The 24,025-nt window shown below is 41.1% G+C and overlaps 1 protein-coding gene across 20 annotated transcripts in view; it reads left to right on the top strand.

The window, feature by feature from the left end:
• SYNE1 (spectrin repeat containing nuclear envelope protein 1) overlaps window positions 1-24,025 on the top strand; it is a 273,458-nt gene that overhangs the window by 56,119 nt on the left and 193,314 nt on the right. For all 20 annotated transcript variants that reach the window (XM_083496328.1, XM_083496315.1, XM_083496320.1 and 17 more), the window contains 12 exons: window positions 3,667-3,774; window positions 5,049-5,186; window positions 6,430-6,594; window positions 11,278-11,390; window positions 12,007-12,175; window positions 15,421-15,517; window positions 16,876-17,078; window positions 19,461-19,625; window positions 20,441-20,593; window positions 21,093-21,236; window positions 21,687-21,860; window positions 23,438-23,596. In XM_083496328.1, coding sequence (XP_083352454.1) covers window positions 3,667-3,774; window positions 5,049-5,186; window positions 6,430-6,594; window positions 11,278-11,390; window positions 12,007-12,175; window positions 15,421-15,517; window positions 16,876-17,078; window positions 19,461-19,625; window positions 20,441-20,593; window positions 21,093-21,236; window positions 21,687-21,860; window positions 23,438-23,596 — 1,788 coding nt within the window. The remainder of the gene's footprint in view (window positions 1-3,666; window positions 3,775-5,048; window positions 5,187-6,429; window positions 6,595-11,277; window positions 11,391-12,006; window positions 12,176-15,420; window positions 15,518-16,875; window positions 17,079-19,460; window positions 19,626-20,440; window positions 20,594-21,092; window positions 21,237-21,686; window positions 21,861-23,437; window positions 23,597-24,025) is intronic.

Genomic DNA, 24,025 nt, shown 5'->3' with positions numbered 1-24,025 from the left:
ACAACATTTTGAGAGCCAAATCCTGTTAAGTTGGCTTTTTTATTTTTACATGGTGATGGCCAATGTTAGTCATTCTCAGAACTGTAGTAACTTAGCAGTTCAAAAGCATGTCAAAGTGCAAGTAGATAAATAGGTACCACTCCGGCGGGAAGGTAAACGGCGTTTCCGTGCGCTGTTCTGGTTCGCAAGAAGCGCCTTAGTCATGCTGGCCACATGACCCGGAAGCTGTACGCCAGCTCCCTCAGCCAATAAAGTGAGATGAGCAGTGCAACCCCAGAGTCAGTCACGACTGGACCTAATGGTCAGGGGTCCCTTTACCTTTACCTAAGTTCATTAAGTTTAGTAGGTCTCCTAGTTGGATATCACCATGAGAAATGACTTTATTTTCCAAAACAACGTTGCCCTACATCCTGATGTTCAAGCATATGGTAAATTTGTGTGTATATATGTGTGTGTGTGTGTGTGTGTGTGTGTAAAGAAATAACTTTTAAAAAGTTATAACATTTTAATCCTGCTCTTCCAAAGAGTTCCCATATTCCATGATAACTATTTTCCACTTTCTTTGAAAATAAAAAGGTTAGGTTAGGATCAAATGGTGATTGCCCCAGTGATACCCAGTAGTTTTGTAGTGGTGTAGAGATAGGAATCCAACTTTCCATTATCAAAGCCCAATATGCTAACTACTACACTACGGGCTCTCCTTTAATGTTATGGGGTGAGTGTGAGTGGGTGCAAAAAAGTTAGTCATAGTGCTCAAAGTGGAAAGGAAAAAGGCAATGGATGATTTCAGATCCCATTAGCTTCAATTACATCAGTTACAAAGACGTAGGATAGATTGAGGCCTGCCTCAGCACAAGTAAAATGACAACAAATGGAACCTGATTAAGCTTGCCATGGCATGACCATTTTCAGCTTGCAGTAATATGGAGGCAGGTAGTACTAGTAGTACTATAAGAGGCCCATCTGTATTGGCAGTCTGCTGGCTTTTGAATACACACTTGTTTACACAGGTATTCCCCTGATTTCCGGTCCTTGGTGTCCTATCTTTTAATTGCTGTATGTACTGTTTTATGGTATATTTTAACTATAGATCTAGTTTAATGGCTTTATGTGTTTTTATTTTTTGTAAACCACTTAGAAACCTATTCTGCCCTGAAGCAATATATAGATTAATAAATAATCCTACCCCATCTCACTTTGATCACCAGCTCATCCTACAATTTCAACACTTGCTGAAAACCCATTTATTTTCTGAGGCCTTTATTGGTGACTAATACTAGCTGACTTCTTTTAATACTAGCTGCTTTCTTTCTGTTAACCTGCTATTTTACTCTGAATTGTAACTGTATTGTAGTTGTGCTCCCCCCTTTTTTTCTTTTTTTGAATACCACCTTGTTATTGTGTAACAAGGTATGCAACACGCTGAAGTTGGAAGCAGCCATGGGTGACATCAAATATCCTGATTCCCAGAAAAAAGATAGGCCAGTAAATGCCACATTGTGCACCACAAGTACCTGTGCTACTTCCTAGATGTGTCTATGTTGCATCCATTTCTGTTCTTTTAGATTAATGCATTTGTTCCTGTTTAAACATTTCCCTAGGTGCCAAATAGCAAATGGGTTTGCTTTTTTTAATGGTACAGTTCTGTCTCAATAACACCTTAATCTGTTGAAGATATAAATTCAAATATTTGCTTAGATTGAATTCAGTTTGTTAAACAGCAGTATGGTGTTAGGAATATAGGTTGTTAAACCTTTTTACCCAATTCAGTTGCACACAGCAGCTGACCTCTTTCAGCCCCTCTTGCAATAAGCAGACCACACAAAGTTAAGTAAGTTAAAAATGTTTTACTTACAGATTTTATGTCTCAATCCTCCATTGCTCCATGCAGCAGAAAGGATAATACAGGCAAAATATAGAATATAATTCCAAACATGTGCTGTAAGCTCAGAAGCAAGCTTACACACATCCTCCTTAGTTGGTTACATGATACAGCAAGAGAGATAGGAAGGAAGATGAAATAAGCTTCGCTTCCTCTCCAGAGGAGAGGGGGCATGACCTAACTGAGCATAGGAATCAACTCCAGTCTTAACCCCTTCATGCACTAACTAGCACTGTGCTTGCTAGATGTTTGACTGCAACCTCTCACAGGAACATCATTTCCATCTATCAATTGGTCATGTGTCTGGGGCTGATGGAAGTTGGAGTTCAAAATCATCTGAAGGGCAATGGGTTCCCAATCCCCAGTCTCAAGTTTGCTTTCATGGCCATGCAGTCCCCTAGAGTCCCATTGCATTATCCCTATTTGAGTGTTCATACTGCACATGGTAGTAATCAAATGAGGGGAAGAGCAGAACACTGTTCACTATCCCCACCCCTGCTGTCACATCCTTAAGTGTCCCTGCCACTGTGTGTGTGTGTAAGTCTGACATAAGAGGAAAGAGTGTAGTTCAGTGGTAGAGAATCTGCTTTGAATGCAGAAGGTTCCAGGTTCAAACCAGTCACATCTAGGTAGGAGTGGGAATGGCCCCTGCCTGTAACCCTGGCAAATCACTGCCAGTCAGTGCAGATAATACTGACCTAGAAGTACCAATAGTCTGACTCAGTGTAAGGCAGCTTTTTCTGTTCCTCGGGTGGGGACAGTAAGTGCAGTGCAGTGAGTGTCTCATGAGGTCTGAATACAAGAATAGGGCTCCTGTAATCTGACTCAGTGGTGCTGCATCAAGGTGAAAGCAAATGACTTACACAATGACTATCCCATGATTTTTGAGAATGCCCAAACATGAAGACACGCCATTATCATTATTATTATTAATACCCTGCCTATCTGGCTTGGCCTCCCCAGCCACTCTGGGCAGCTTCCAACAGGATTTTTAAAAACTCAATTAAAGTACAAACATTAAAAACTTCCCTAAACAGGGTTGCCTTCATATGTCTTCTAAAAGTCAGATAGTTGTTTATTTCCTTGACATCTGGTGGGAGGGCCTTCCACAGGGCAGGCACCACTACCGAGAAGGCCCTCTCCCTGGTTCCCTGTAGCCTCACTTCTCTCAGTGAGGGAACTGCCAGAAGGCCCTTGGCGCTGGACCTCAGTGTCCAGGCAGAACGATGGAGGTGGAGATGCTCCTTCAGGTATACTGGGCCAAGGCCATTTAGGGCTTTAAAGGTCAGCACCAACACTTTGAATAGTGCTTGGAAACGTACTGGGAGCCAATGTAGGTCTTTCAGGACAAGTGTTATATGGTCTTGGCAGCCACTCCCAGTCACCAGTCTAGCTGCTGCATTCTGGATTAATTGTAGTTTCTGGGTCACCTTCAAAGGTAGCCCCATGTAGAGCGCATTGCAGTAGTCCAAGCAGGAGACTACTGCACCACTCTGGCGAGACATTCTGCGGGTAGGTAGGGTTTCAGCCTGCGTACCAGATGGAGCTGGTAGACAGCTGTCCTGGACACATATGCTATGAAGAAACAAAGAAATTATTTGTATGCCACCCCATATCTGTAGATCTGAGGGCAGTTCACAACATAAAATTAGAGCAAAAGCTGTACACATACTTGGAAAATGTGAAACTGGTTTTGCATGATAACACAATTTATAGCACACACAGTCTTACATCTTAAACAAGATGTGGTTTTCATTTGGCCTATTTATTTTTGCCTGTCACAGAGAGAGGACAGACTAATGCTAAGAGACCTGAAAATATGGGTAGAACAATTTGAAAGAGACTTGACAAGAGCACAAATGGTGGAAGCAAGCTTGCAGGAGAAGTACCAGGTAAGAATGGGGAGGTTTTTTGTTGCAAAATTAAACATTTGATTTTAAAAAATAGTGATTCCTTGAAGCAAGTGTTATGCATGTGGTTAGCTTACGCTAGCCAAACTTTCACAATGCTCCCTTGATGTGAGTTTGTTGGGAGAAGAGGGCATTTCAGACTTAATTAAAAATGAAGAAAGCCTTTCATACGGCAGGTGGACAGACACACATTCTCAAGCTTACATGTGATCTAATCCCACCACATACGTGACCAAAACTCCAAGATTAATTTCAGATTTAGCCAGCATAGTGCAAAAGCACACTTCAAATATATAATCAAGGAACTGTGAAGAACTGGAGGCCTCCAAATGTACTGCAGCACCTCAGTGTAGAACAAGCCCTCAGCACTGTCTCTGCAGGACTGGTTTCAGGTCTGAGGTGCTCCTTGGCAGAGAGCCCTGTAGTGGATCTCTTCCTCTGTTTATAGATGCTGCTGGGCTTGGAGCTTGGAGGCAGTAACAGTGCTTCAAGCAGGCAGGCAGCTGAGCCAAAGTCCTGTTGTTGCTGTTGTTGTTGTTATCTGATTACAAAACTGATTTAAAACTAAAGCAGAACAAAAGCTAAAAATGTTCATATACATAAAAGGCAGCATAATACATCCCATCCACTAAAGGAGGGCACAGTATCTAAAACTTTCCAAGTTAAAGCCTGGCTGAAAGTAAATGCTTTTGTCTGGCACAATAGGTCCAAACCAGCACTTTAAATTTAGCCCAGAAGCTAGCTTCTGCTTAGAGCTTTCAGATTGGGAAAAGGTGATCCATGGGGCCCCAGAATGCTGGTATCATAACAGATGCACAAGGGTGCTGGGTGGTGGTGCTGTCCACGTACCCCTGCTTCCTCCAGATAACTCAAATAGCTTTCCAGAGGCAGCAGGAATTTGATTAGCAGTGGATGCTGTTACAAATGCATGGTTTGTCCAGTATTACGGATCACAGAATGTAGATTTGGAAGGGAGCATGAGGGTCATCTAGTCCAACCCCCTACTTGCAGGGATCTTTCACCCAACTTGGGGCTCAAGCTCATGACCCTGAGATTAAGAGGCTCATGCTCTACTGACTGAGCTATCCCTCATCTCATTAATTTCTTGAGTGTTCTGCTTCCCATCCTATATGGGTCAGAAGAATATTGGGTCCTTGCCATGTCTTATGTCTGCTTTTCTATTTTGGCTTGGGAGGAACTTTATTTGTTCTTTTGCCAATATTTCCTTTATCCTTGCTCTCTTGTTTTCCTTGCAGTCCTTTAAACATTTCAGAGTACAGTATGAAATAAAGAGGAAACAGATTGAATCTGCAATACAGTCTCTAAGGAAAGATGGCAAACTGTCTCTTGATCAAGCTCTGGTGAAGCAAGCATGGGACAGAGTTACTTCCCGGGTAAGTTTTCAAAAAATATTGTTGCACACATCCCAGTCTCTGAGCAGTGAGATACTCCAGGGGTACCACCGCTTTCTTAGAATGAAGGTAAATGGAGGCTGTGGTCTCTTTAGGATATATAGATTGATTTGCACACCTATACAATCTGAGCATAGCATGAAGAAGCTCATAGCATCAACACTCCACAAGTCTTGCCTCCCAATAAGGTTCCCAAGCCATAGCACTGGGTTTAGCACAGAGGAAGACAAGTCTCTGTGTTCCAAGCTTCCAGCATGAGCCAAAATTCTCTCTCACACATAGTCTCCCTTGGCCTGATATTCCCCATCCAAGGTTGAGTGGCAATCAACCAGGTAAGCGGGGCAGGTGCGAAGGCCTACCCCTTATTGGACAGCACCACCATTTAGTGAAAATCTCACCTGAATAAGAGAGATTCATTCTCTCTCTCTCTCTCTCTCTCTCTCTCTCTCTCTCTCTCTCCCACCCACCCACACCCCAGTATTTTCCTCCCTTCTGTGGCCCTAAAATCTACTCTATGTTCCCCACAGGTAGCTACTAGGCAGCTATGCAACTATACTGTTTAGAAGACATAGCAATGTTCATGTCCATTGCTCACTGCTTCTTCTGGTTATACAGCCCATACACAAAAAGGCACAGTCACTGGCCATATTCCAGAGTGTTGCATTCTAGGATCCTACCTGCCTAATAGGCTGATTGACTTCCTCCTGGGGCCTGATTGGGCTGCTCCTGCAGGCCAATCAGGTTGTTGCATTCTAGGATCCTACCTGCCTATTGTTCTAGGATCCAAGCTTAGTACATAACAGGTATAGAAGTTTTCGTGCAGAAGGAAAGATGGTACAGTTCAGGAACTGGAAATGCTGATAGGAGCAGAATGGTGTATATCACAGTATAGGTACTTCAAGTTTCTTACTAGATTGATTTATATATATTTTTCCTGAAAATTTTGTTATTGTATGGCAACACTAGCCACTTGTCTGAAATCTCAATTTAATGCAACTGTCAGCTTATCCATAAAGAATTTTTTAATATACTTACACCTCTGCTTGTTGTGGAGGAGCCAAACCATATGGTTAGCATTGTGTTCACAACATCATTATTTATCAATATTTTCATGTGTATCTGGGGGTTTTGAATCAAATACATTACATCCCCCCACATCCCTAAATAATACCCCCAGACTATACATGCTGATGCTACTAACAGTCTTAACGTTTGTATTTTCCAGATATTTGAATGGCACCTGCACCTTGATAAATCTCTCCCTGCTCCTCTGGGTACTATTGGAGCCTGGCTTCATCGTGCAGAGGCTTCTCTTACGGAAGAAATCATCAGTCAACAAGCTCATGAGGAAACAGCAAACATCATAAACAGAAAGCTTGGACAGCAAAAGGTTTGTAGTGTGATTCTTCATAACGGTTATATTAAAATGATCACATTTTGCTAAAACACAGTGTAGGATGATATTTTGATAACATGAGCAGCGTTAGGTTCTTTTGTCAAAAACTAAGTAAAAAGAAGGAGGCCAAGATAGATTGGTATTCTTCACAATAGGAGAAAAAAGATCCTACTTTTAAAAAAGAAGGGTGTGCATTTCCTTTACTGTTTTCAGCTTTTGCTATCATGTTTTCTGAATGGAGGCCCAAATATGTTATGCTAGTTTTGCTACATTCTTTGAAATAAAAAGAGAATCCTGAATGAAACATTGCTTTCATGAGCGATATGTTAGCAGCCTAGGTTAAATGAACACTTGGCCAGCTTTCTCTGTTCCCTCTAACTTCATCCATTCTCTTGCTTTGTTTATATCCCTATTAATAAATGCATATCTTAAGTGCTTAAGCACAAAACTAAGGAACACAAGCATAAGTGGGCAAAAAAATAGGGCAATTTCAAGGAGGAATAAGTTTCCAAAGGTTTTGGAAACCACCTGCCAACCAAGTGATAGTTTCGTAACTTCATTCTGCCTTTTTGGTAGAGGGGAGGGGCTTGACTGTGGAGCTTTAACCACTATTATTTCACCCCAGAATGGCGCCATGACAAGAGCATTTAAGAAGAAAGGGCAGCAGCTGGAATATGGTTTCTGTCAGAGCAGAGATCTTTCCTGACCTTGATGAAAAAGCCAAAGTGCAGAATGGGGCACCAGTCAAAACAGAAAGGGAGGCCTGCAGAGTCTCAGAAGCAAACTGCATATTTTCTGGGGCTATGGCAGGCTCCAGGGGGAGGGAATATTCAGTGAAAATTGCCTCCTCCCCTGTTCTGCCACTGGGATTCCTTTGCTGGATCTGTTGACAGAAGAATCCCTTCCATTTGTGGGAGGTGAAGGCTGGTTCCATTCAACCCAATGAAATATGTTTTAATTTTAAAAAGTGCACCCCATTTTCTCTTTGGTATTGAAACAATATTAGTGATATTAAATAAATGCCATTATTTACTCCTATGCAATTTTAAGTGGGCTTTCTACAAAGGTCTTCTAATTGTTTGATCTTAATGATTTATTTTCTTATTCTTTTTGCTATTAAAATGTGCGGCATCTCTTTGCAAAGTTGTAAGAAAAAAATTCTTCTTTGTTATGACATAAGTTAATATTTAGTTAATTGGTTTTCTCATTCTGAATTGCGATGGGAAGATCTGAAGTGGGGAATTTAGACATGGGATTAAATGTGTCCTTCTTAAAATCAGATTAATTTGGGGCATCTGGTGGATGCCCTCTAAATCAATCTAGCTTACAGGTCCCATTCCAAATTAAAGATTGGAAGATGTCTCCCAGTGCTTTTAATAGACTACTTTAACTGTACTAATGTGACTAACAATGAAATCCTATACATGTCTATTCAGAAGAATGCCCAGTTGAGTTCAGTAGGACTTGGCGGATTCCTGCCTTAAATTTATTTAAATGTACATCATTGCATGTGTTAGGAGGCCATCAGCATAGGGCTTAATGATGCCTGCCTGGCTGTGACCATGAGCAGCTTGTAGATAGGAGCATCTGGGAAGGAGAGGAATGACTTGATGCCAATATAGGAAATATCCAGAGCCCTCCAGTTGCAAATAATGACTGGTACTTTGCATGTATGCTGCCCGCATGCAGTTTAGGGCAAGCCAGGAGGGAATGTATAATTCTCAAATTATTTTTAATGCTCCTGATTGCAAGCTTTACCTCATAGAATCATAGAGTTGGTAGGGACCCTGAGGATCATCTAGTCCAACCCCCTGGAATGCAGGAATATGGAGCTGCCCCTTAGGGGGATCAAACCCTCAACCTTGGCATGTCAGCACTAACCAACTGAGCTATCCACCTCCTCAAAGTGTTCCATTTAAACTTCATAACTTTCAGTTGATGGATCATGTTTTTAAAGAAATGTTTTACAATTATAAATACTTCCCAAAATTATTATCTCTGCAACTTTATAGTGTTTAGAATGCTTCTTTATCAACAGCTGTAGCTCCTTGAAAATGTCATTCAGGCACTTGTAAGGCATTACGTTTTGTTGTTGTCTTCAAATGTTGCATTTTTCAAGAATTGCTCTCCACCTAGGGATGTACAAACATGCCTCAATCCTTTCCAATATTCTTTTGCACATTCATCTGGCATTTTTTGTTCTGCTGCAATTGTTTTTATGTTCCACAAGCCAGTGTTCAGTTTCATCATCACCTCATGTCAGTTTGCCTAGCGCACAACAGACGCTCAGGGTTGGATTCACCTAATGAGTTCCGTCAGCAAGCTCCTTTCACTCCTCTCTTCCACTGTCACTGGCATCCCTGAAATTGGCCCACGGGGAGTTGGAGAAGCCCCAGAACAGGGGGAGGAGAGGGGGGATCATTCTACCTGACAAGCTGCACTGCTTGTGCTGATGGGACATTCACCATAGTGTGACATTGAAATCCATCCTGATATCTCAATTCCAGTCCCATACTTATTCAATAAAATAAAATAAGACAATAGGATAAGATAATATAAAATTAATTTGTGTTTTGTCTGCATCTAAGTCTTACTAAGGGATGTGGGTAGCGCTGTGGTCGATCTAAACCACAGAGCCTAGGACTTGCTGATCAGAAGGTCGGCGGTTCGAATCCCCGCGACGGGGTGAACGCCTGTTGCACAGTCCCAGCTGCTGCCAACCTAGCAGTTCAAAAGCATGTCAAAGTGCAAGGAGATAAATAGGTACCACTCCAGCGGGAAGGTAAACGGCATTTCTGTGGGCTGCTCTGGTTTCGGCAGAAGCCAGTTAGTCATGCTGACCACATGACCCGGAAAAACTGTCTGCAGACAAACGTCTGCTCCCTCGGCCAGTAAAGCGAGATGAGTGCCGCAACCCCAGAGTCGTTTGCAACTGGACTTAACTGTCAGGAGTCTCTTACCTTTTTTTAAAAAACTCTTACTAGTTCCTTGGGCAGTACCACTGCCCTTTTACCGATTTAGGCTCTAGTTGTTTGGGTTAGGTTTGCATTTAATTTGCAGCTGTGTTCTGTTTCTTGCCCCTGTCTTTATTAGTACTTTGTTGTGTATTTGTTGGCGTGGGTGTGAGAGAGCTAATTGTGAGTACACTGTACACAGCCCAGCGCATTGTACAGTTGTACAAGTACAGTGGTACCTCAGGTTACAGACACTTCAGGTTACAGATGCTTCAGGTTACAGACTCTGCTAACCCAGAAATAGTACCTCGGGTTAAGAACTTTGCTTCAGGATGAGAACAGAAATCATGCAGCGGTGGCGCGGCCGCAGTGGGAGGCCCATTAGCTAAAGTGGTATCTCAGGTTAAGAACAGTTTCAGGTTAAGAACGGACCTCCAGAATGAATTAAGTTCTTAACCCGAGGTACTACTGTAGCTGTGTTAGATGTTTATACACAGTGAGTATGTAAACTAAAAAGCATCTATGAAGCATCAGCTCAGTAGCCATTGTGCCACAATAGGCAGAAGTGGCAGAGCTGTTGGCAGTAGCAGCAGCACCTGTCAGGTGGTTGTGGGCAGCAGCCCATTCTGATTCCTTACTGTTGTAAATCTACTTGGATGTGTTGTTGTCTTTCAAGTTAAGGGCTATGAAAAGCAGTATTTTGAAGTAATTTTGTCGCAAGAATGACAAGTGAAAAAATTGAAGTTGGCTTACTTATTTACCTATATCAACCTTATGCTAGTCAGTTTACATAAGGGCTATGCGTCACCAGTGGCGTAGCGTGGGGGGTGCAGGGGGGGCCGGCCGCACCGGGCGCAACATCTGGGGGTTAGGGTTAGGGGGCGCAAATCCACGAGTTAGGGGGCGCAAATTACTTGCCTTGCCCCGGGTGCTGACAACCCACACTACGCCACTGTGCGTCACTAAATCCTCCACACTCAGGCAGCCCAAGGACAGATACATGTAGCATCTTTTCAGTCTGGATATTTCTTAAGTGATGATTACTAGTAATTCGTTTTAATATGTAATCTCCCTTAAACCTTTGAAGTACTGTTGCTTAGATACTACAGAGAAGAGTTATTATTAGGCTTATACTGATTTGTATTTATCAGCATGGGTTAGCGGCTTCCCATGCTTCTAACACAGACAATACTTATTGATCAGTCTTATTTCATGTGCCAAAGTTCACTATGCATTGAATACATAACATACTTGATGGATCTAAATCTGCAGGTTTTAAGAGGGGAAAGAATTTGTTCAGGTGCTTTGAGCAGTGCAGTAAATGTGCAGTGTTGGGATTGAGGTGGAAAATTATAGACATGAAATGTTAACAGCTGCCAACTGTTGATTTTTATCTCAACAAATGATAGATTGGTAGATAGATACCTTATGCAACATGTTCCCTTCAAGCTGTAAGTGCTTTAGGCAGTGCCTCTATTGCCTGTTTTCAAATGTGCCAGAATTATTAGGCACAGCTTTGGCTCAGTATCTCACAAGGCACTTTCCTTCTGTAGAAGCTTTTGCTGCTGTAAATGCTTTACCTCGCATATAAATGTAGCAGCGTGATCAAATGCTCTCATACACTGAGTCATCAGTGCAGCTTTTAAAAATTGTACTTATTAAAATTGTCTACGGTGAACCTTTTTTCGCCTTCTCTTTCCCTTTAAAAAAATATCCAATTTAGGATGTGCTTAAAAATGTAGATGGTTACAAAAAGACATTCCAGGAGATCCACAGAGCTCGATTTGTCAATGGAGTCCCTGTTCCACCAGAACAGCTAGATGATATGGCAGAGAGGTAAGTCATATTTCATTCTTAAATGCTGCAATGATAAAAGGATCTGTTTGATTTACATTATTTTCAGTTAAAATCGGTGCCTCTTAGGTTTCCAGTGCGCTTTTACTGTCTATGGAAACAACAAGTTGTTGTTGTAAACATCTTGCAAAGCCTTTTCTGGCTATTACTGATAAAAGCTTAAAATTAAATAAGCTGTGGATTTTTATCTTTCTCTCTCTCTCTCTCTCTCTCTCTCTCTGTATGTATATAGTGGTTGTTTGTTGTCAGTGAATGTTAGGAAATATGTTATGTAACAACACCTTGAACTTATTTATGGGAGAAGTAGGAAAAGGATCTTACTTGACAATGAAAAGCATTTAGACTACAGTATTAAATATATTTACTAAAAAGCAAGCTCTGTTGAATTAAATGAAATGTACTTTGATGTAAGCATGTTTACTACAGAGCAGTGTCACATTTTCTTCACTTAAAAACATAGTCATTAGTTTGCTACTAATTAGCAATATACAAAATAATGACAATGTAAAATTAAATGTGCCTTTAGGCTTTGCATTTGCAGCCTGAAAACTTAATTTTCTGCAAATTGAATGTTAACTATAGTGTGATTCATGTCTAGGTTTGAATTTGTTGCCTCTACATCTGAGCTCCATCTGCTGAAAATGGAATTCTTGGAACTGAAATACCGTCTGCTATCACTCTTGGTCCTTGCAGAATCAAAATTAAAATCATGGATTATCAAATATGGAAGAAGGGAATCTGTTGAACTACTTCTTCAAAACTATATTGTAAGCTTATCTTGATTCATTTTTGAATGCAACTTTGAAACGTAAATGAAATATATAAACCAAGAATGCAAAAATAAATAAATCTTACAGGATGGTGTCAAAATGGTGCCCCTCCGTTGGTGGAGCACATCCTTCAGCGGAATGAGCAGAGAAGCAACCTTTGGCAATTACTCTTCTCCCATGCAATCCCCATGCCCCTTGAAAGCTGCTCTGGGGGCCTACCCAATCCTCCAGAACAGATTTTGGGGGAGCGTTCAGGGCAAATAAAATTGCCTCACTCCCTCTCCTGCTGATGGATAACACCAGCTGGATAACACCCACAGCTGCATGGTCTGTATGATGGCAATCTTTCTTCCTTTTTGGAAATAAAAAGCTTCCTTCTTCTTCTAGGCTAACATATTTTCCACAGAAAGGAATTACAGAATGAGTGGAGGTGAAGCCTCCCACATTGTGATGAGTCAAGGAACACACTGTGCCGCATCGCCCATGTTCTTAATATATGCTCTTTTTACTAGGCAACTGTCAATCCCTCCTAAGCAGTCACAAAGCATTCATGTTCAGCTTTCTTAGCATTTTACTTAAGAACCTGCAGTTTTGTGTTACACTGCAACTGACTCAGTTACAGAATTTGCACTTTGCCTGCAGAATGTGCCAGGTTCAAACCCTGTCATTGCTAGGTGAACTTGGTAAAGGCTACTGGCTGAAATCCTGGAAATCCAGTCAGTAGGTAATACTGAGCTAGATGGACCAATGTTCTGGCCAGTATGAGGCAGGTTTGTATTTTTGATGCACAGAATATATCAATATAATATATTCAATATAATATAATCAATATAATATATTGATATATTATATCACTATAAAGCTGTTCCACACATAGTGTTGGATCTGGACTAAGTTACTTAGGTTCCATTGAATTTATTGGAACGATCTATTTATGACTTGAGTTCCACTGGTTTCAACGGGAACTAAGTATAACTAATAGAGCAGCCCCAAGTCCCAGCTGACAACCATGGTGTAGACTAATGTGGTGTATTGATCACTGCATCCCAAGTCTTCCTAAAGATTGCAAGACCAACAAGTCTCTATGGCTGAGATAGCAGTGGTGAAAATTTTGTTGTTTGGTTGCTTTTACAGAATCTGAGCATCATAGCTTCCATTTTTAAAAGAGGTGGGAAAGCCTTCTATGCCTCAAACTTACATATATGTGTTAAAAGCAGCTTCTGCTACAATCTTAATTCAAAGCAAAATGGAGAGTGCCCTCAGTCATAGAAGTGGGACTTAACTAATCTTCAACTCATACCAACTATTCTCATGGCCTCAGTGAGACAATAGTCCTAGTTAGCCAATAATCATTTGGATAGTAGACATGCATTTTGAAGTGAAATGGAAAACCAAATAAGTGAGATAATAGCTCTCTTTTTAAACCTATTTATTAAGCTTTCATAATTTTTTTTACATAAAATGAATAAGTGCATTTTGTTATTTTATATATTCCAGAATCTGATGAGGTTGCTAATGTCAGTAATCCATTTGCCAAACTGAAAAACGTCTATGCTAAAAAAAGAAAAGAAAAGGATAGTGATGGAATCTATACATGCTATACTGACTGCAAAAATGTCTGTTGTGCCAGAACTCTCCATAATTACCTACATTACTGAATAGAGGAGTGTCCTGTACCATCCCCCATACAAGAGAAAACTCTGGGTAGATTAGGGAATATCCTCAAGATATGCACACTTTTTAAGAAAAAAACTTCTGGGGATGGAAACTTAAGGGGGGTACCCTAAAATAGTCCAATAATAACATGATGGAACAGTACATTAAAAGACTGGAAGGAGGTGGGGGGAGCTGACAGTTGAGTGAGAGGTTGGAACAGAATGGAGTAATTGGAACAGGAGTGTGGAGAAATGTATGTATATATATGTGTGGTAGGAAGAACCATCTCATTGTCAGAAAAGGTCACTTCCTGTTTTACAAGAAGCTATTTTTAAATGACCCCATGAATGGGAGAGAGAGCCATCCATAGAAATTAATGGAGAAATAAGGTAATTCAATACAGCTTGGATTGGGCACAATATACCCATACCCCCCACAACCCTTTCAGAATGCTGACCTTCTGTTGGAGCACAAGACTGTTGGGTGGAGCTGTCAGCCAGGTTGGGGTGCAAGGTGCTAGATTGGAGCAGTTACGAACACTGCAACATCTTGCTGAAGGGTCCCATCTGTTTTAATTATCTACTGATTGTTGACGTGGGAAGAGAATGACCTAGGTGGAATCTATACACATATAAAAAACACTGTGAAAATGCTTTATTTTAAAATGTTTTGAAAAGTACGTTGAACTTTGCATCTAGTGTCACATTTGTATGTTACACTTTACAACACATTTAAAAGTTTTATTTGCAGCTGTGTAGCTGAGTCCCTAGTCTGTTCTTCAGTGCAACATATCATTTACAGTTGCAAACATGTGAAGTTGACACTAGAGGAGCTAACTAGTAAAGTCAAGCTGCATTTTGTAGTTGCAGACAGGTCACTCATCTCCCCAGTATTCTCTTTTCTCCATTCATTTCTGTGCAAGCCAAATCCCACTTAACTTTGAAGTAAGATCCATCAAATTCAATAGGATATTTGAATAGATATGGGGCAGTATTCAACCAACATTTTTGTGCCAATGCAACGATTAGCACTAGCACAAGTGGTTAGCCTCCCTCTCCTACTCTCATCCCATCCCCAAATCTGCTCTGCACATTACTATAGACAGTCTTGAATTAGTTTATATAAAATATGAAGGGATTCATGTTGTTCAAAATGAAAAGAGAGGAAGGGAAGTCATTGATATTTTAAGGTTGTTTAAGTGAATATTCTAAAATGCAAAATGGAAATTTAATAAAAAAAATTAAACTCTGAATTAGACGGACCAGTGCTCTGATGCATTATAAGACAGTCATTCATTTAATCTGAATGACATCCCAATCCCTAATTGTGACACCTTTCAATAACTAATAATTTGTGCTCAATGATTATTGAAATCCTCTCTTAATTTTTACAAAGTAATGCACTTTTTGATGATGGTGTAAAGTTTATTAATGTTCAGAAGCATTTCCATATTTCATTTTATAAGCCAATAGAGAAAGATGAAATCAGACAAAATTCTTAACATACATGAAAATGTAGGTAATGTTTATTTCCCCATAAATTGTATCAATATCATTTGCATTCTCTCTCTCTCTCTTTCTTTTTAGTCTGTTATAGAAAACAACAAATTTTTTGAGCAGTATGAAGTTACTTACCAAATCTTGAAAAAGGCAGCTGAGATGTATGCCAGAGCTAATGGCTCATGTAAGTAACAATATATTTGTTTGGCATTAGATTAAAGTTATTCTGGGCTCCATTTTTGCTGTATGATCAAGCTGAACTGTTGCTAAGCAATTTGGAACATGACAAAATTAGAGTTCAGTGTACAAATTAAGTAGAAGATCAACTAGATGAAGAAAATTCAAAGCAATATTCTTGGCAATAACACAGTAGGCATTCTCTAGTTTTGCACTGAAGCATATGGAAGCAAGCAATCCCTAAGCAAAACATAGGAGTCCCTTGACACCATTATAGGTAACAGCTAGTAATTTAATGAGTGTATCATTGTTGATTTCAGGCACCTGTATCATCCACATGTTCTACCCTTAGTACAGAGAAATTGATGTGGCTTTCTGCTTCCTTGTTTGATAAACAGATTTCTATGAATCCATAGTCCAGCATTGTATAAGAAATGAACAGATACACTGTGATATTCCTTACATATTTTATTGTTTGTACAAAGTGCTTGAATTCTTAGCCTTAAGATTGCATTGATACAGCAAAGACCATTTCCTTTTTCTTGGTCATGTATTTCCAGTGGTATAAGAACTAGGCTTTAGGATAAATAAGAACCATATAGCCCAGCCTCACACCTGCAGTAAGGCTGGGGGTAATAATACTACTGACCTTGTACCGTTATTGTAGCAATTACCAAGCACTAGGGAATGTTCTATAAATACAAACAAGAGAATTCCCTATGGAGATGGGTGGAGAGGTGGATTATTCTCTCCTGCCTCCCTCCCCCCCCCCCGCCATTTTCCATTTTAAAAAAATCCCTCCCTTTAGCGTTAGTGGGGTGAATTAACCATGCCAGCTCATATTTTTAAGCCATTGGGATGGCAATATTAATTAAATTTACATATGACCTAAGGCAATAGCTCTGAAGTGAAAAAGCACACTCTGTGTTGAGATTGTGAGTGCATGTGTGTTGTAGCCAGGGGGGTTTTTCAGCTGGGACTCACTGGAACTTAGTTCCAACACCATTATAAGAGAACAAGGGAGGCGTTCATGGTGAGTTCCAGCACCTCTTTTTCTAGAAAAAAAGCACTGGTTGTAGCAGACATAATATTTGAAGCTACATTCTATTCCCCCCTGAATTAGGGAGAAGGAGGGATACTTCTTTAAAGATGCTGCTCACCATATGCTGTTTTCATCTGTACCAGGTTAAATATTGAAAACAAAAGCAAAACGCTACTGCCCAGTTAACCAGGGCACAGTCTGGGGCCAATCAAAATTTTTAGAATTGGTTAATCTAGCCAATTAATGGATTAAAAGTTGCAGCGCTGGGAATACTCACTTCAGTTGGGTCAAGATTTATGTTAAATTCCAGTACTGTATTTCAGCTGAAGAGATAGAGAGTGTTATGAGATTCATGAATGAGACAACAACACAGTGGAGGCACTTGTCAGTAGAGGTGAGAAGTGTGAGAAGCATGTTAGAAGAAGTCATTGCTAATTGGGACCGATATAGCAGCACAGTGGCCAGTCTGCAAGCCTGGCTAGAAGATGCCGAAAAAATGCTGAATCACTCTGAACATGCCAAAAAGGTAAGGAATATTCTTTGATTAATGCTATAGTGGCTGTGTGTGCTCTTTGCCATTGTTTAACAGGGACCCTGATCCAAAGAACGTTAAGCACAGCAGCACTGGACACATGTGGACCAACATCATTTGCTAACAAAACAAATAATTAGCTACAATAGATTTGGTCAGCTATTAGAAAGGGGGCAGGCTAGATGTTACAGGGCTGCATAGGAGACAACTCCTAGGGGCCAAGGTCCCTTCAGGCCCCCCAATAAAATATTTGAGGGGGCCAGTGCCCCCCAAAGTTGATGAGTATTGCCATTCAAATGTGCCATGTCATGTACCGTATTTTTCGCTCTATAACACGCACCAGACCATAACACGCACATAGTTTTTAGAGGAGGAAAACAAGAAAAAAATATTCTAAACAAAACAGTGGATGTATGATTTTTGTGGTTCATGCTGTGGCCACAGACATGTGATCTGACGGTGAGTTTGGGGTAGCCCAATGCAAAAATCCTGAGGATCCATGTGGATCCATGCTAAAGTCGCCCTAAAGTCGCAGGGGCGCTGGGGGAGTGAACAGGAAGCAGGAGGAGGAGAACAATCCCTCTCACACACACAGACACACAGAGTATCAATCCTAAAGTCGCAGGAGAGGCAGGGGCGCTGGGAGTGGGAAGCAAGAGAAGGAGAACGATCCCCCCCCCTCTCTCTCTCTCTCTCTCACACACACACACACACAGTATCAATCCTAAAGTCGCAGGAGACCGCAGGGGCGCTGGGAGAGTGAACGGGAAGCAAGAGGAGAACGATGCCTCACACACACACAGACACACACACACACACAGAGTATCAATCCTAAAGTCGCAGGGGCGCTGGGAGTAGCAGGGGCACTGGGAGAGTGAAGGGGAAGCAAGAGAAGGAGAAGGATGCCTCTCACACACAGAGACACACAGAGTATCAATCCTAAAGTCACAGGAGAGCGCTGGGGTGCTGTGAGAGTGAACAGGAAGGAGGAGGAGGAGAACGATAGCTCAAGCACACACACACACACACACAGCCCCTACAGTGGCTGATCCAAAATCGGACAGCAAAAAACTGCAGGCAGGGACATAGAGCACGGGGTTGTTTTAAAGCAACCAACCCCGATCTGCTTCTCTCCCTCCTCCCGGCTAGGCTGGCTGAAAAGCTTTGCTGCTACTTCGCAGCTCACTGGAGAAGAGAGAGGGACATAGAGCACGGGGTTGTTTTAAAGCAACCAACCCCGATCTGCTTCGAGGGACATAGAGCACGGGGTTGTTTTAAAGCAACCAACCCCGATCTGCTTCTCTCCCTCCTCCGGGCTAGGCTCGCTGACAGGAGCCGCTTACACCCGCTTTGCAGTTTCAAAGAGAGTCACGGACTGCTCACAACTGCAGCGGATTCCCCTGCCATCTGTAGGCATTCGCTCCATAACACGCACAGACATTTCCCCTTACTTTCCAGGAGGAAAAAACTGCGTGTTATAGAGCGAAAAATACGGTAATTGCTTACCTGCCCCTCCCCGTAAAAAAATTATTCAAGTTGGCACCCCTGCAGGGCAGGAGGATTCAGAGGTAGATACAGGTCTGGCATCATCTCCCAGAAAGAGGAGATGGGAAGAGGAGACACATACACCTAGATGTAGCACCAACAGTAGTGAAGCCACTATATGCTCAGGTCCTCCGACAAGAGTGATCAGAGGATTAGCTTTGAAAGAAGCCAAGGCTCAGAATATGGAAAGAAATAGGTAGTAGAAATAATTTATTATCATAGTTTGCTGAAGGCTGTCATGCATAGTGTCTTCAAAGATCAGCCTTGTCCAGGATCTCCTTACACACATGGAATCTCTGATATGTACAGTTTCTGCATAGGTGCCCCCATGCTTCCCTTTAGAAGGCAGGGCCAGTAAATATTTTGGTGGCTTCTTTTGCCAGTTTAGTCCTACAGAGTCTCCAAGGTTCTTTGAGTGCTTTGGCCACACAGCTGCCAAACAGTCCTCAGCCTTTTCCCCCAGTATGAAGTTGAAGAGGTTGGGATCACCTCACAGCTGCTCTTGTTCACATTTGTAGCTTCAAAGTTTGGAAGAAGCTTACCTATTTATTCTTATCAAGCCAAGTGTATTTGTTGAAGCGTGAACTGTAAATAAAGCAAGGTTGCACCTCAGTGTCTCAAATCTTCATTTGGGTAGTCTTAATGATGACTACCTGCCCCCATAACAAAGTGGTACCAAAAGTTTTTTGTTTTTTACAACATGCAGAAAACAGACATTGTCAGACTAGTTGTAAAGGGAAGTAAGGAGGAAACCAAATGATGATTTAATAAGTGGTGTGAGGTTTTTATGTTTGCATTTTCAGAATTCATTGTTAGTTGTGTTCTTCTTAGGATTTCTTTCGGCATTTACCGCAGTGGATTCAGCAGCACACTGCTATGAATGATGCTGGCAATTTTCTGATCGAGACGTGTGATGAGACCATTTCCAGAGATTTAAAACAACAGCTGCTGTTGCTGAATGGACGATGGAGAGAGTTATTTATGCAAGTCAAACAAGTATGTCCTTGGTGGTTTTTGTTCCATAGTTTTACCCATTGACACAAAAAGGAGCTGAAAGGGCAAAATCACTTCCCCAAGGTGTCTTTTCACATGAGAAAGGATTTAAAGCGAGGCAGGAAACAGTTAAGCGGGGATATGTGGAAAGGTGGAAGGGGGGAGAGAGAGAGAGAGAGAGAGAGAGAGAGAGAGAGAGAGAGAGAGAGAAGGAGGAAAGGGTCACCATGTAAATTTGTTCGCAACTTCAAAAACACATCCCATTACTCAGGAAAAGAAACCCATGAATACCTGAGTGTAGGTGCTTAAGAGATACAGAGTGTGTGGCAGCGAAGAGAGAAGCAGCTCCGCACAGCTCCCAAGCGTTTGCCTGCCTCTGCCTTTAAGGGCGATGCCTGAGCCCGAGTGAGTTCAGGGGGCAACAGCACAGGCACAGGCTCCCCCACCAACAGAGCGGGAGGGAGGAAAGCCCTGTGGCACTGCCAGTGCAATTCTGGCATACTTCCTCTGACCTTAGATGCAGAACATACAATGCTGACTCCTTATCCATACGCTCTCCACTACACAGCGTCGAGTTCAGCCACATTTTGTCGCGCCTGTTGACTGAACAACCCCCTCAATGATGATACCTGGGGGTGGACCGCACCCACCGCACCCCCTTCCTATGCCACTGTAAAGATGTGCATGTTACTTAATGCTATTTTCAATGCGAAAATATCACTTCACAGAGTTCTAAAAATAATACTGGATGAAATGCAAGCATTTGCTCCTGAACCAGTCAGTGTTCTATTGACCCTCTGTTTTATCTGCTTTCATAGTACGCTCGGGCTGATGAATTAGACAGAATGAGAAAAGAATATTTGGATGGTGTAGCTACCTTGTCTGCTTTCACTGATCAAGCAAAGAGGAAATTCCGTGTTCCTTTAGAAGTGTCCTTTCTAAATATGAAAATGTTTGTTCAAGAAATAGAGGCAAGTTTCTTTTTCTTCCAGCAGAGACCATTCTTTAAACATTCAGGGTTGAGTCCAATGGAGAGAGCAAGGTGATGTTTTGCTACCCTTTCAGCTCCCAACACCACCTCCCACACTGGTCCAGGGTGTTGGGGGACTGGGTTTAGTTTACCCAACTATTATTTCTTTGTCTTCTGTCCTGTCCTGCCTGTTGTACCCAGGGTTTATGGGAAAGTGCATCCTCTAGGACAGAGCCTTATTTAGCTGGTGCATCAGTTTATATGTTCTGGTTTTCAGGTACTTTCTTTCCTTGCAAATATTACACTTTTCATTGTATTTCTCCCTTGCTTACATGAGAACCAGGAAGAGCTGGTGTAGTGTAGTCATTATAATGGTGGACCAGAGGTAGTATTAAGTTTTACTCAGAGTAGATCTTGCACCTACAACTAGCCGGACAGTCACTGTATAAAAAGAAAGTGCATACCTACATACATAGTTACTGCTGAACTATTTGTTGCAGGATATTAAACAGAAAGTGCCTGTGATGGAATCACAGTACAAGATGGTTACAAGGACAGCACAACTTGTTACCAAGGAACTTCCACCAGAAGAAGTCAATGAAATGCTTGCAACTATGTCAGGAATCAAAGGACAGCTTGGCAAGGTATTCAAGCAATTGTTGAAGATGTTCTAAGGCTTAGATATAAGGCCAGGACTGATGTGCATGCCTACTTGGATGTAAGTCTTGGAGAATTCAGTGGGACTTTATCCCAGATGAGTGCCTGTAGGATTACAGTATTATTTGCCCTATCAAAGAGGAAATCAGGCAAGGATGGCAGGTAAGATGAGGCTAAAAGGGTAGGCAGAGAAATGTGTGGGAGAGAGAAGCTGATGTGGAGTATAAGACAGTAGAATGACATATCACCCACACAAATGTTCTAATGATAATTTAATAACTACATATTAAAGTCAACATATAGTGAATAATATTATAGGAACCTGTTACTATTTTAAACCTTTTATGTTGGTGCTAAGGGAATAAAGATGCATTACAAGGCCCATTTTACTTTAAAAATGCACAATATACAATAATGTGAATATATATATTTTTCAGGTAGATGGTACCTGTCCGGTTGTGCTCTATGAATCTCAGCAGCTGCTGCCTCACCTGGAAGAATTGGAGAAGCAAATTACAAATTTTTATGAATCTCTTGAGAAAGTCAATGAAATTATTTCTGTCCTAGACCCCGAAGTCCAGCCTGCCGATGTTTTTAAACAGCAACATCAGGTATTTCTTCCATGAATGCTCAAAGGGGAGATTCAGTTGAACAGTATACTAAAAAGATTCATATTTTGCTCCAGTTTCAGCTCTGTAAGAATGCACCCAATATTCCACTCTAGGCAACACAAAAGTCACTTTAGATTGCATTGAACTGAAGCTCACCTTAGGGGGCCTGACTCAGTGGTATAGCATGTGCAATCCCTGGCATGTCAGATAGCAGAGCCAGGAAAGATCTCTTAACCAGAGACCTTGGGGAGCAGACATTCATTTTTGCATTCATCACGCTAATATTTCTCACTACTCCAAAATATCTGTGGACCTACATGGCAGTGGAAAGCTGCCATGCATCTACACGTTATCGTAAACAGTGTGTTGAGTGCAGAGTGTTGAAAGCAGAAGTCACCTTTGCAAGCTTAGGCAGCAACCCTGTGCACCAATGAAAAAATGTTATTCTTCTGAGTGAACATGAAAAAAGGCCTCACTGCATACAGCGTTGTGAATCTATCCTTATTAAAGCAATATGCAGCTCTTTGACCTATGCAGCTATCACACACTTCTATTAGAACCCAGGAATCTCATCTGCTATCATTAGAAGGAATACTTTAGTAAATCTTTGTAAGGAATCAAAGGAATATGACAATAAATTGTCTGGTAAGCAAGTTCCCTCTACCACAGGCTCTGCTTCAGGAGATAATCCTGCTTTGGAGAAATCATAATTAAACCATACCTTCCAGATTATTCCAGGCTGCTGATCTTTGCTTAAAAAAATTACAATAATGGTACTTTCTAAAACACTTAAGGCACCACCTTACTTTTTGTGATGTTTTAAACAATAATCATTAAAATTTAATGGATTCTACTTGCTGAGTGCCTTTTATTTTTTGCTTTGATGTGCCTCTTTATCTTCTGGGGAATGCAGTGATAGAGACAGAGGAACATACATATGAGTAACTTAAATCCTGATCCCAAGTATATTCACTCAAAGGTAGCCCCCCACTAGATTTTACTGGGGCTCAATTATATACAAGATGCTTTTAAAACTGCAGCCTTAGTCACCTGCTAAGACATGCATAACTAATGTTACAGTTGAATTTTCCATATGACACAGAAATTGCTTTCTGAATGCTAATAAGCCCACAATACGGGTTTGTCATAAATATAACATATTTACATAGGAAAATAGCCTTGAAGCATTTAATGAGTATCAATGAATCTTCTGTTATAATATTTTAACAACTAAAATTTACATTAAAAGGCCAATACATGATCAATCCTGTTTCATTTCAAATGCTCAAGAGCTATTTGAAAACATTGGGGCTTCAGTGCACATAAACCTCACACATGACTACGACCTTTAAAAAATGTTTGCAAAATAATAAATAGCATCTAATTTTTGTGAAATGATACTACTGCAACTACTGTATTTTAAGGATAAATTCACTCATTATTATTATGTTAAAAAAGAAAAAAGGTGGCTATACCACATGGATGTATTAGTTTGGGACTGGTGTTATTTTGACTGTTTAGTTTTCCTTACTGTAAAAACACTTTTAATTTTGCTTTCATTTTTCATTTTCTTTTAGGATCTAGTAGCTTATCAAGAAAATTGCAAGAAAGACATATCACTAATTGAGAGAAACAGTCAGACCATTGTGAAGTTTGTGACTTCAAGTAAGGTGTTACACCACTTCAATCTTTCGGTGCTTCAAAAGAAAGTAGTAGAAATACAAGCTGCTTTTCAGGTAATTTGTTGTGAGAGGAGGTTGGTCCATTCTGCAGCACTCCCAGCATGAAAGAGCTGAGCCTTCATCTCAAATGTCTGAGAAGAAAGCCAGAGCCACCCAGATAACGTCAAATAAGGCAGCTTCAGGTGTGAAAGCAGAGGCTGGGCATCTCTCTGTTAGGAGATGCTTTAGCTGCATCCTGCATCACAGATTCTGCATTCAGTTGAGAGGTTGAACTAGGCAGCCTCTGAGTTATCTTTCAGTTCTGTGATTACACAAAGAAGATTTTCCTGAAATTGTCTGAGTCTGATAAATTTTGGGTAAACCCTTGCCAAATTATGCTGTAGAAATAAAAATGCAGGCTAGATGACAAGAGTAGAGAAGGAAGCAGCCGGAGAACCTAGCAACATGTGACATGCATATTTTTTTTCAAAGGCAAGCTGCTTC

Source organism: Podarcis liolepis (genome assembly GCF_965112155.1).
Source record: "Podarcis liolepis genome assembly, chromosome: 3".
Taxonomy (NCBI): Eukaryota; Metazoa; Chordata; class Lepidosauria; order Squamata; family Lacertidae; genus Podarcis; species Podarcis liolepis.
The sequence above is the reverse complement of the archived record's forward strand: the minus strand, read 5'-3'. Positions and strand labels throughout refer to the sequence as shown.